Source organism: Eubalaena glacialis, chromosome 5 (genome assembly GCF_028564815.1).
Source record: "Eubalaena glacialis isolate mEubGla1 chromosome 5, mEubGla1.1.hap2.+ XY, whole genome shotgun sequence".
NCBI lineage: Eukaryota > Metazoa > Chordata > Mammalia > Artiodactyla > Balaenidae > Eubalaena > Eubalaena glacialis.
In genome coordinates, this window is record NC_083720.1 from 101,073,276 (window position 1) to 101,087,098 (window position 13,823).

Sequence of the window (13,823 nt, forward strand, 5' to 3'; positions counted from 1 at the left end):
GATTTATGTGAAAAAATAGAAGGTGAAGTTTTAAAAATTGAAAGGACTGGTGCTTAAAGCTTCAGTGGCAGATTCACTTGTTGAATAGCTTGTTTTCTAAGACAGAAAGTAAGTCATTATTCTATTCAAGTATATTTTTAGGCACTGTTTACTTAGGCTATTTTTGACCCAAATAAAGATACTATATTTCTTATATTTACAGTGATCAAAGGAAAGAGAAAATAAAATTTGAAGGAATTATAGCAATTCCTTTTGGAAACCCTGAACTGTATGCCCTAGGGATTATCAGGTCACTGGTCACTTAGAGTCCTCTATTCTTCTGGTGTCAAGAGGAATCATATCTGAGGGGTAAAATTTAAGAAAATTCATGTCATTGAAAAAAATAGTATTTGTCTTGAATTCTTATTTCAAACAAATTATAAGTAAAACATTTTCATTCCTAGTCTTTACATTGGGAGGTAAACGAAAAATGACCCTGTCAGCAATCTAGGAAGTCAATGGCCTTTTAATATATGACCTAATCTTTGCAAAGGACCATGAAAGAGGGAAAGAGAAAGCCTTATCGCTTTCAGATCTTCTATCTACACTTTTCTTTGTTGATGTATATCCAAGGAGTGTTTGAAGACACAGGGGTTTCTTTTTTCTCCTCTCTTTAGAAGAAAATGTAACAATTTAAAATCAATCAATTACAGAGACTTAGACCAAGTAAGAGACAAGTCATCCATCATTTAGACAGTGCTTACTCTTCCCCTTGGCCTTTGGGGTTGGGATGAAAAGAAGAGGTAACCAGAGCCAGCACTTTCTATGGAGCTCTGAATGGTACTTGAGCATCTCAGTACCTGAACTGCACCCGAGCTCTGGATGGTCCCTGAGCATCACAGTAGCCCTGGTGTACCATCCCAGGGGCTGAGCACTAGCCCATGCAGAGGTTTCCTTAAGGAACTGAATAGTCAAATGAAAACATGCTTAAGGAGATGTTTCTTAGATAAAAAGGTATGCAGTTAACCTTTTCTTGTGCAAAGAAAGAAGGTTCCTCTTGCAGAGTGGTTTTGAAATTGACTAAAGCTTAAGGTAAAACCTTTACTATTGTATCAATACTTGTCCCATGACTTATTTTATCAAATATTTCTAACAAAACAACCACTGATTCTAGGCTCTATGAAATAATAACATTCAGAGTGCTTTCATACATGTTATCTCATTTGATTCCCATTTGTAGATGAAAAATAGTGGGGAAACTGGGATCCCATCCCAAGTCTTCCAATTCCACTCTCCCACCTTTACTCTCAAACATATTTTCCTCTTCTGTTGATAGTGCTGTCAAGCTTTCTGGTCCAGCCCAGGAAGCAGGAATTGATGGATCAAGGTAAAAGTTCCCTCTCGCTGTTGATGCAGGTGATCGATTTGGCCCTGGAACTACCAGTGACCTAGAAGCATCATTCCCTATTCAAGATGTCCTGGAAAACTACATTTACTACTTTCAGAGTGTTCATGAAAGCATTGAGCCAACCCATGATATTTTCAGTTTTTATGTAAGTGATGGAAACAGTCGATCAGAAATCCACAGCATCAACATCACCATCGAGGTAAAGACTTTGGAAGTTGGATAAGTCGGGCCTTTGACCACAATATCCCACCATTAGATAGCTTTATGTGAACTCAAAAAGCAAAGAAGATTGGGTTTGACCTTGAATTTTAGTGGTCAGTTTTTAAAATATAACCCTGACCTTTAGGAAACTTGTAGAATTAAGGCTGGCATTTGGGGATGGTCTGACTTGGAAATCTGAATTTCCATTTCAGAGTAAAATCTATCTGTTCTGTGTGAAAACAGTTTATGAGGGTCAGACAGAGAAACCTTGCCAGTGTCATATTAGGTGAAAAATAGCATATGCTTATTTTTCCCTGAAATTATTGTATGTGGTTCTATGTGCATACTTGCCTTTTCTTATATTTTTTAGTGCATTTATTCATTACACTGTAACATGAAAGAAATGTGTTCCTCGATGCTGTATTTATTCTCATTTGAGCAACTACATAGGCTTGCTCTGTCACCCCAGGGAGAGAGATAAAAGATAAAAATCAGAATGGAATGCCCTCTGCCTTGAGAAAATAAAACATGGCACTCTCGGCACCCTTCAGGGACAGTGGTTGAGGGGTGCTGGCACGAGGATGGGGGGTCAAGGAAATATCTTTAGACACCCACAGTTTCAAATACGTGTCCTCCTACAGGTACTGTGCCATGCTTAGTCTTCTAAGACTGTTCTGATTTCAAATAATGTGCCTTTTTATCCCCCAAATATACTTGTCTAACCACATGTCCATATTTTTGGTCTGGAAAATGTTATCCTTGTACCTATGGAAAATACCTGAGAAGATTTCTATAGCATGTCCATCAGTGTCTTTTCAAGGGGATATTTGGTTTGTGTGACCTGCTCACCTTTCAACCTAACCATTTTGAGTGGGAATTAAAGATGGTGACATATTAGATACAAACTACTATGCATAAAATAAACACCAAGGACCTACTGTATAGCACAGGGAACTACATTCAATATCTCATAATGATCTATAATGGAAAATAATCTGAAAAAATATATCTATATAACTGAATCTCTTTGCTGTATACCTGAAACTAACACAACTATATTTCAATAATAATAATAATAACAATAAAAGACAATGACACGTTACATGCTATTTCGGTAGTGAAAGTTAATGTGGTGGTGTTACTTTCGCTGAATAACGCATGTTATTTTTTTCTTCTTAAACCAGTATCTGTGTGAGACCTAATATTTTATGCTTTAATCAGAGGAAGAATGACGAGCCTCCCAGGATGACCTTGCGGCCCCTTGGCGTGCGGCTGAGCTCGGGAGTGGTGATAAGCAATTCTTCTTTGAGCCTGCAGGACCTGGACACTCCAGATAATGAGCTGATTTTTGTATTGACAAAAAAGCCTGGCCATGGTAGGACACAACTGCTATGGGAAGCTTCTTAATTGAGGTGCCCAATGGGTTATTAGAATAAACACATAGATTCCAGCTGATCATTCCTCTGCCTTGCTGGTGTGTAGTCCACTCTTTGCATCAAAGTATAATCAAATTCACAGGTAGCTAATATTCTTTGGGGTCACAGTAGACTCTGGTTGCTCTGAAAGCCTGAATCCTGGGTAATTGGTGTCTCTGAAATTCAATTTCAGCTGTTTTCTTGCTTTCTTATGTAACCTCAGGCAAAGCAAGTTTTCAGAATCTGCACGTCCTCTTCTCAGAGTAGGCATCATTGCTTGATCATCCTGGGCCATTGCATGCAAGCAACAGCATAGCAGCCTTGAAATTAATCACAAAAGGTGTTCACTTCAGGTTAGAGGCGTGGTAGACATCTTTATGAGCTTGTTCCTTTTGCAAAGAAAGCACTTTTCCTGATTAAACCAGAAGTTTAGAAAACCACCATGGGACTCTTCTACGTACTTCTTTTCTAAGTGCCATCCCCCTAGTATTAGCTAAAGCTCTGCAACTTTCATCTCCCAAGTGGTATCTTAGCCCATCCTAATGGCTATTGGCCTTTTGAAGATGAAACTGTTGTTGATGGAGAGCTAGCAGGTGAGGTTGTTGGTCATTGCATTTAGCTTGCCTTCATCCACTTTCACTTCCTTTAATGAAGCACTTTAACTGTCCCTTTGTGGTACACATGACCTTGAAAACAGAAAAATATGCCTCAGCCCAAAGATGCTTAGTGTCTTTCTGAATTTAAAAGGAATTTAAAATATATTCCTCTCTCCCACCCCAGATGCCCCAGGCGGAAGGCAGCAAGTGGAGAGTGCTATCTTCACCTTGCAGAAGGTGAAAATAAGGTTTAGATAATGAAGTGAGTTTGAATTCATGGAGAGAGATTTGATTCCTAAGCCACCATATTACTGTATCCATCTGTGTCTCCTTAAGAGATTTTTAACCAGGAAAAGCAGGACTTTGTCTTCTTTATTTGGAGATGAGGCCATAGAGCAGCACCCTGTACTTCTATGTAAAATGCTGATTTGTTGGTCATTTATTTATGTGCCACAATGAGCCTCTGAGGGGCTTGGCATTCTACCCAGGCTCAAGCAGTTGACAAAACCAGATAATGTTTTGGTGCCATATATACTCTACCATTGTTTCTTTCTTTCTTTTTTTCGCTTCCTTCCTCAGGTCATCTGCTCCGGAGGCAAACTGCTTCTGAGCCTCTGGAGAATGGGAGGGTTTTGGTCCAGGGCTCCTCCTTCACCTACCAGGATATCCTGGCCGGGCTGGTTGGGTACATGCCTGGTGGTCCTGGTGTGGCAGTGGATGAGTTCCGGCTCTCCCTCACTGATGGACTCCACACAGACACAGGGAGGATGGAGATATACATAGAGCTGCCTACAGGTGACACCCCCCACTTGACTGTAAACCAAGGCCTCCAGCTCTCAGCAGGTACCACAGGGATGGAAGAGAGTGGCCGTGGTTTCTTCTTTGTTGGTGTGCAGTACTTCCTTCCATGTCAGCTCAGCTCTGTGGGAGGATCTTGAACTGGGTGTGCAGAATCTGGGGAGACTAGTGTTGGGGAGAACTGTTGTTTTGGGGACACTAAGAGTTGTGAATGACAAATGTGAAACCTCTGAAGTTCTTTAGACCTCTGTCTGTGAATTTGAGAAAAGATTGAGAAGAGCTTATAGTATTCCCAAGGTCCACAAAAATCTTCATTTATCCAACTACTCGTAGGCCCAGGTCTCTTAGAACATTGCTACTGCCCAACCAACCCCATGGAAACAAACAACACAATCTAGCAGGATTTTCAAGATGCTTATTTTAAAAAAAAAGGCATGGAGGAGCAATTGGGAAGTCATCATGCACTAAGAGAGATTATGTAAATAATTGAGAACCATTAGATATGGTGTTCTAGGGTCTAATGTTCACAGTTTTACTTATGGATAAGCAACACTGAAGGACCTGTGGCACATGTCAGTCTTGGAGTCAGTTTGCAGTAGAGAGTTACTTAATTAGAGAGTGGGCTTTTTTTCCACAGAGCATCTGTGTCCCACTGGAGTTCCATTTGCTTGTTTATTCTTAGTTTCACATGTATTTTGTAGTGAAAAATATATGGTATAATGGTATTTGAAAATTTGGAGATTCCCAAAGGTCTCAAGTATTAGGTATGGGACTTAACTTTGCCCTATTTACAAGCTAATAAGTTATCTTCTTACTGTTTCATGGATGCTGGTAGAAGACACGAGATTCCTTGGTCAGAGACACAGTACTTTGTGACAACACAGCAGGCAGCATTGCCAAGAGCAATTTTGCATCTATTCGCAATGCCCTCCAAGTCCCATGGGGGTGACGTGTAGGGCCCAGATGAATACCTCCGTGTGCAGTGTAATGCATTACAGAAGAGAAACACGGAGCTTGGGGAACTCCCCATGTTATAGTAGCGATAAGCAAGCCTGATCTTTGTCCCAGAGGAAGATGTCACCTCATCCCTCAGGGTTACTCGCTGAGAATGGCCTGGGTAATGAGTGGTCAGGCCTTGCATTCTTGGCATTACCCAGCAAGAACATGCAGGGACACTCAGGGCCCATGGTGGATTGCCACTCCAAACACTAGTATGTATTACACATGAGTGACTAGGACCTACTTTATCAGAATTTACTATTTTTAATGTGAGAAAATGGCTGGAGAGGAAAGCAAGGGGGAAGACCCTGAGAAGACGTGTTTTCCAGGAGACAGTGCCTTGTCTCCATCCCCAACACCTGTGCAAGCCTTCCAGGGCCCAGCGCTCAGGTCTCCCTGCTCTGTGACCCTCACCATATATTCTGTCTTGAGGAACAATGATTCTGACTCTTCAGTCTGAGAGGGCAACAGATATGTTTGTGAGTTTATGTAAAGCTGTTTTTTTATGATTTGGTGATCCTTAAGTAAATAAATTAGGTCCAAGCAGGTTTCACCATAGGTCTGGGAGTCATTTATATCACAGAACTAGGAGTTATTACATAGATCTAGATACTAACTGAAAGGTCACGGGCGTAGGGCGAGCACAGGTAGAGAGTGAAAGTGTATCAGAAGAGAAAAGGGGCTCAGATCTAAACTCAAGGGGTGATTAGCAAATTGGGAAGTTGGGACTATTCACTTACGGAAATTAAACTTTATTCATCTGGAAACAGAAGGGCAGGCAGCTGATACTTCCTTAGACCAGGGAATGTGTGTTAATTTAGTCTCCAGTCTCCTAAAATCATTTGACGTCCTGTTCAAAAGCAATGATGGGGAATGACCTAATCTATCCCATTCTCTTCCAGGATCCATAGCGCCCATCACAGAACAGCACTTGCAAGTGACAGATACTGACTCAGATGACCATCAGGTGATGTACATCTTGAAGGAAGATCCTGGTGCAGGGCGCCTGCAGTTGGTAAAGCATGACAGCCTGGAACAAATCTCCGTTGAAGGCCGCATCCGAAGTTTCACCCAGGCTGACATCAGCCAAGGTCAGCTGCTTCTCTTCTGCCGACCCAGACTTCCAGAAACTCCACCCCCAAGTAGTCAAATGAGAGTTAAGTGCCTGGTAGCCTATGGCAGCAAACTGAGCACTTTTGTTTTGAACTAAGAGCTGAGTTATAGCTTCATTTATTCTTTCTTGTCCCCTCAATTTTTTTGGATTTGCAAAAAACTCTCCTTCTTGGCTAAAATGTGTTCATGCTTTGACATAGCACTGATGAAATTGGGGGCTATTATAGACGAAAAAAATCATTTTGACTTGCTATGATGCTAAAAATGTGTGTGAGAGAGAGAGGAAAAAGAAGTGAATTGGGATGGATTAAGGTGAAAATTATGCCTGCCTTAGGTGAACAATTTATATCTCTTTCCAGCTCCCCAAAGATCACAAGTTAATGAACTAAGCAAAATGGAAGGGCATAAATTGGAGCTGCCTGAGGGAGATTACATAGCTCATCCCTCCTCCAGGAAATGCTGATGGAATGTAAAAGCATAAATGTTAAATGCTACATAGTTACTGTACAGTACTTTCTGGGGTAAAAAAGGAAAGAAAGTTACATATTTGGGAGGAAAGTAATCCAACGTCACGTAATGATGTGCAGGTCCATTTAGAGGTGGAAATGTGTCCCCTTAGGAGCAGAAGGTCCCGTCTGCACTAACGCCCAAAATTGATAGCAGCCAAAATCTCATTAGACATGTTTAGTGAAGGGAGTGGAATAAGTCCTTAATTATTCCATGCCTCAGTGTCCCTTTTGAGAATATGAGAGCAGGCACCTCTTCCTAGATGTTTGGCTATCTTTTCATTGCTAGGTACTTATAAGTGATGCTGTGGGTTAACAAAAACGTAATATATTGCATTTTTCCCTTTGGATCCATTTGACTTCTAGGTAGAGTTCATTTATTTTGTTCATCCATTTCTTTGTTGGTTGGTTATATATCCGGTGTCTTTCCTAAAATGAATTAAGGCTGTACTGGGAAATGGGAGTGACAGCTTCTGGGAGAATGTGGGCTGCAGCTCTCTGTCCTCGTGCCCTGTGACATGGATATTTAACAGGGTCACACCAATGACGTGGGTCCGGTGAGTGCACATTTTCCACGTGAGCAGTTTTGCTGATCTAGTTATTCATGAGACTTCTTTAGAGTCTTCCACAGACGGCAAGCCTCAACTGTAAGCAATGCTACTTGCTACTTAGGATGATTTTATCATGATGGAGTCATTGATGATGAGGAAGTTGCTAGTGGGAGATGAAAGGGAGGAAATGAAAATATTAGATTAAAATGTCAAAAGCAATGTCTAAGTGAGAAGGGGTTAATTGATTCACTGGTGTGAATACCAACTGAATTCTCACCTGACATTTCAGAAATAAGGGCAGAAAACACTAATAGCAAATTTTGATTTTCTTGTCCTTGTTACAGGCCACGTAGAATACAGTCATGGAAAAGGAGAATCTGGCGGGAGCTTTGCTTTTAAATTTGATGTGGTTGATGGAGAAGGCAACAAATTGATTGGCCAGTCATTTTCCATCAGTGTTTTGGGTAAGGGGGCACTGGGTCTCTAAAAGTCCTCCAGCAGTTCTGAGGTCGAATGGTGCATACTGTGCTCACCTTGAGGCTTGAGCCTTTCCTTTAGGTGCTCATGTGGAAATCTGGAATCATATCCTGTCTGTTGTGCGAAGCCGTGGCTCCTTGATACGCTCTCTGAGGGACAGGCCTGGAGACTATTCTGATCTTACCCCTGGACGCCAGGCCCAGAATTGAAGAAAGGAGGCTAAAAATGATCCCACTTCAAATCACTCTTTCTGATATTTTCAGAAGACAAATCCCCACCAGTCATCACCACCAATAAAGGGCTGGTCTTGGATGAAAACTCCATGAAGAAAATCACCACTCTGCAGCTCTCTGCCACTGACCAGGAGACGGAGCCTGCAGAACTGATCTACAGAATCACCAGAGAGCCCCAGCTGGGCCACCTGGAACACACAGCATCACCAGGTAAGCCCATCATCTCTGACTTCATCAAACCAAAAGCTGGGATTTAGGAAGTGCTGGGGGCAGCCACACTATGTGTACACATTCACCTTGAATCTGCCTTTGTTAGTATTTATTTTTGGCATCACTAGTTCTGACCATTATATACTGCCTTGCATTATACTTAGAACAAAGTATGCTCAATAATTACTTACTGGAAGTTGAATTAAAAATTACAATTTGATATAAACAGTCTTGCCTCCATAACTAGAATTCAACAAATAGCAAGTGAGCATACATGTTGAGTAAGACCTTGGTTTAGCTGCTACAGAGGAAAAAAAAAGATAAATAAGGTATAACCACAACCTTTAGAGTCCTCTATTGGATAAGATAAGGAACCTCTGCATATAATCATACATAAGGGAAGAAGATAGCAGGTATTTTAAGAACTGTATAAACCTGCTATCATAGGAGTTCAAAAGTGAAAGAAGCTACATCGGGTGTGAAGGTGCAAAGAGGTGGCATTTAACAGTGCACTTGAAAGATAGAATTTGGGCTGACAGAAACTGTGTTATTCCCAGAGATAGGAACAGCATGTGGGCACATTCCAAAAATTATGAGTGGGCCAGTTTTGCTAAAGCATATATTCTGAAAATAGTAGTTGATTGGGCTCATGGGTAGATTGAGATTTTTATGGAGGGTCTTCAGAGTGGCAATCAGTAATCTCTATTTAATTCAATAGGCAATAGGGAGTCACTGCAGAATTATGAACAGGGAGGGGAAGTGAAATTCATCTAGTGTCCAACAGGATGAACTGAAAGAAAAAGGAGGCAGTGCCATTGGGTAGGAAGTTTCTCATTTGGCCAGGTGCAAGCTAGTGAGGCTTCACGTGGAGGGGCAGCAGTGGGAAGAGTAAGATGAGAATAATGTAAGAGATTATTCCTGGTACCTCGTAAGTATCCAGTAAACAGTAGATGGTGGAAGGAAGGAAGGAAGCAGTTAATTTCAGGAGGAGAACCTATAGAACTTGGCAGCTTGAATGGATGTGAGGAATACGAGATATTTGCTGCATAAACAATCTAAAGGTAGAATTGTCTTTATTTGGTCCATCACAGAAGCAGTGTCAGCTTGCAGGAAATTTAGATCATTGTTTTCTTTGGATTTCAGGTTACAGATTCTTCATTCATTCAACCACGGAAATAGCAAAACAGAGAAAGTACTTGCCCTGATGCTGGGAATCAGATAGTAAGCAAACAAGCAAGCAAATATATCATATGTCAACGGTGATAAGTTAGGGGGTGAAATGGGGGCGTTCTTGGGGTGCAGGGAGCAAGGAGGCGAGGGAAGTCCTCCCTAATAATAAGATGACATATGAGCAGAGATCTGAAGAAAGTGAGGGAGCCAGCCATGCTGACATGTAAAGGAAAGAGCATTCCAGACAGGGGATTGGCGAGTGTCAACATCCTGAGGTGGGATCAGCCAGGCCTATCACGTTCCAGATGCAGCAAGGAGACCAGTATGGCTGGGGCGGAGTGAATTGGGGAGAGAGTGGGGATGCATGGAGGACCGCACTGGAGGGGGAGCCGGTGGAGGTGAACATGTCTGGGTCCAGCGTGATGGTGGAGGAGGGAGTTATGTGTATGGTGGGAGGGCATGGGGAAGGATGGACAGATTGGCCAAAATCCCTAATGCAAATTAAAGCCAGTGCGCTCCCCTTTTGTCCCAGAGTTCATGGGGGCAGTATGCAGATCAGCACTCCCAAGACCTTGGCTGCATGAGATACCTGATAAATCATTCATGAGCTAATTGCTTCTGCCAGAATTCTGTCAGGTTGCTGATTATATCTCTCCAAAGATGAAAGGGCTGACTCTCGGCTGTTGTGTTAGGCAACTGCATTTACACTGCACAGAGCTCCAAAAGGCTTGGGGCTTCGCGCAAGGCACTGCCAGCTGCTGGTAAGTCCCAGCTCTGGCTCTTCTCTGACCCCCAGGCTGTGTTGAGTCCTGTGTGAGGCTGCCCCAAATTCGCTTTTTCTGTTTTTACAGTCTCAGCCTTCACTGGGCTTAAATCCTGAATGCCAAGACTAGGCCAGCACTGCTCAGGGTACCACCCATAGGGGATCACACTTCTCCCTCCTCTTGGGAAAGCAGCCTCCCGAAACAGAGGGAGGGGCGCTTCCTTCACCTGCCCTTTCCCACCAGGCTTGACTTCCTAATCCACGTTCTCTCCCACCCCCACCATTTCTTCTCAATCCTCCTGTTTCTAGAGATTCTAAGTAGACCAGAGAGGAAGATCTTGACTCTTGGGGGCCCCTCTCCATCTCTAATGGAGCAGGGCTTCCCTGCCCCTCCCACACCATCAGCCCCACAGTCCTTTCTATAGCATTTAGTCAGCATTCTCTCCTTCCCTGTCTCCCCTAAGTGGAACTGTATTCATGAATTCAATCCTTTTTAAATGTCAAAGCTCTCCCTTCAGAGGAAGTCCATGTTGATTATGGATCACCCTTTCTGAAGGCGGCTGACTACACCTTGGAGAAAAGCACCTCACCCCATTAGTCTCCGTGGGTGAGGATGGGTCTACCAGGAGCTGAGGCTGGGCTGGAGCCTGTTTCCAAGAAGAGCAGAGCAGAGCACTGGTCTAGAGACCAGTGTCTCTAGTGCAGGCACTGAGATATTTGGGGACTGGATGCCTCTGGGAATTATCATTTGCCACCAAGTGCTTGCAGACATCATCTTGATCGTTAACTATGAAGTGCTCTTAGCTTTATGCCATCTCTCTTAGTCAGCTGATTGTGATTGTTCTCTTTAGATGCAAAAGGTGTAAAGGTTCTCTTTTCTCCCCGCAAGGAGTCACAGGGAGCCATGTGTCCATGGGAACCGTGCGGAAGACAGCCGCGAACCTCCTCCCCCAGAGGAGAGCCACGTGAGGCTCTAGTCCCTGTGTGGGCTCTTTGCAAGGTTGAGGGCCCACACCCTCATGTCAGTGACCCTGAGGACCCTCTTCTTCTTGGGAAATTAGAGTAAGAAGTTATATTATCAGGATAGAAGCTAAGCTGCTGGAACAAAGAGACTGCAAAATACAGTACCTTCCACAAGAAGTTCATTTTTGCTCACAGCAAAATCCAGAGGCATGTGGCCCAGAGTGTACTGTCATCATCCCCCAACCAGCAGCCAGGGAGGAAAGACCAGTGGCGCCCACATGCATTTCTTTTCCGGGAGTATTACTGGAAGAACCCATATCCCTTTTTTTTTTTTAAGTCATCATTTTTTTAACATCTGTATTGAAGTATAATTGCTTTACAATAGTGTGTTAGTTTCTGCTGCATAACAACGCGAGTCAGCTATATATATACATATATCCCCATATCCCCTCCCTCTTGTGTCTCCCTCCCACCCTCCCTAGCACACCCCTCTAGGTATTCACAAAGCACAGAGCTGATCTCCCCGTGCGATGCAACTGCTTCCCACTATCTATTTTACATTTGATAGTGTATATATGTCAATGACACTCTCTTACTTCATCCCAGGTTACCCTTCCCCCTCCCCATGTCCTCAAGTACATTCTCTACATCTGTGTCTTTACTCCTCTCCTGCCCCTAGGTTCTTCAGAACCTTTTTTTTTTTTTTAGATTCTATATATATGTGCTAGCATACGGTATTTGTTTTTCTCTTTCTGACTTACTTCACTCTGTATGACAGACTCTAGGTCCATCCACCTCACTACAAATAACTCAATTTCATTTCTTTTTATGGCTGGGTAATATTCCATTGTATATATGTGCCACATCTTCTTTATTTGTTCATCTGTTGATGGACACTTAGGTTGCTTCCATATCCTGGCTATTGTAAATAGTGCTGCAGTGAACATTGTGGTGCATGACTCTTTTTGAATTATGGTTTTTTCAGGGTATATGCCCAGTAGTGGGATTGCTGAGTCATATGGTAGTTCTATTTTTAGACTTTTAAGGAACCTCCATACTGTTCTCCATAGTGGCGGTATCAATTTACCTTCCCACCAACAGTGCAAGAGGGTTCCCTTTTCTCCACACCCTCTCCAGCATTTATTATTCGTAGACTTTTTGATGATGGCCATTCTGACTGGTATGAGGTGATACCTCATTGTAGTTTTGATTTGCATTTCTCTAATGATTAGTGATGCTGAGCATCGTTTCATGTGTTTGTTAGCAATCTGTATAGCTTCTTTGGAGAAATGTCTATTTAGGTCTTCTGCCAATTTTTGGATTGGGTTGCTTGTTTTTTGGATATTGAGCTACATGAGATGCTTGTATATTTTGAAGATTAATCTTTTGTCAGTTGCTTCATTTGCAAATATTTTCTCCCATTCTGAGGGTTGTCTTTCGTCTTCTTTATGGTTTCCTTTGCTGTGCCAAAGCTTTTAAGTTTCATTAGGTCCCATTTATTTTTTGTTTGTTTTTATTTTCATTTCTCTAGGAGGTGGCTCAAAAGGGATCTTGCTGTGATTTATGTCATATAGTGTTCTGCCTATGTTTTCCTCTAAGAGTTTTATGGTGTCTGGCCTTACATTTAGGTCTGTAATCCTTTTGTATACAGTGTTAAGGAGTGTTCTAATTTCATTCTTTTCCATGTAGCTGTCCAGTTTTGCCAGCACCACTTACTGAAGAAGCTTTCTTTTCTCTTTTGTGTATTCTTGCCTCCATTATCAAAGATAAGGTGACCATATGTGCAGGGGTTTCTCTCTGGGCTTTCTATCCTGTTCCGTTGATCTATATTCGGTTTTTGTGCCATACCATACTGTCTTGATTACTGTAGCTTTGTAGTATAGTCTGCAGTCCAGGAGCCTGATTCCTCCAGGTTCGTTTTTCTTTCTCAAGATTGCTTTGGCTATTTGGGGTTTTTTGTGTTTCCATACAAATTGTGAATTTTTTTGTGCTAGTTCTGTGAAAAATGCCATTGGTAGTTTGGCAGGGATTGCATTGAATCTGTACATTGCTTTGGGTAGTATACTCATTTTCACAATTGATTCTTCCAATCCAAGAACATGGTATATCTCTCCATCTGTTTGTATCATCTTTAATTTCTTTCATCAGTGTCGTATAGTTTTCTGCATACAGGTCTTTTGTCTCCTTAGGTAGGTTTATTCCTAGGTATTTTATTCTTTTTGTTTCAGTGGTAAATGGGAGTGTTTCCTTAATTTCTCTTTCAGATTTTTCATCATTAGTGTATGGGAATGCAATAGATTTCTGTGCATTAATTTTGTATCCTGCTACTTTACCAAATTCATTGATTAGCTCTAGTAGTTTTCTGGTGGCATCTTTAGGATTCTCTATGTATAGTATCATGTCATCTGCAAACACTGACAGTTTTACTTCTTCTTTTCCGA

At 42.1% G+C, this 13,823-nt stretch overlaps 1 protein-coding gene across 3 annotated transcripts in view; it reads left to right on the forward strand.

Moving 5' to 3' along the window:
* FRAS1 (Fraser extracellular matrix complex subunit 1) overlaps positions 1 to 13,823 on the forward strand; it is a 463,649-nt gene that overhangs the window by 369,300 nt on the left and 80,526 nt on the right. For 2 of the 3 annotated variants that reach the window (XM_061192399.1, XM_061192400.1), the window contains exons 42-47: positions 1,396 to 1,586; positions 2,810 to 2,963; positions 4,179 to 4,442; positions 6,299 to 6,487; positions 7,911 to 8,030; positions 8,307 to 8,486. In XM_061192399.1, coding sequence (XP_061048382.1) covers positions 1,396 to 1,586; positions 2,810 to 2,963; positions 4,179 to 4,442; positions 6,299 to 6,487; positions 7,911 to 8,030; positions 8,307 to 8,486 — 1,098 coding nt within the window. The remainder of the gene's footprint in view (positions 1 to 1,395; positions 1,587 to 2,809; positions 2,964 to 4,178; positions 4,443 to 6,298; positions 6,488 to 7,910; positions 8,031 to 8,306; positions 8,487 to 13,823) is intronic. The other variant, XM_061192401.1, reaches the window with a different exon arrangement.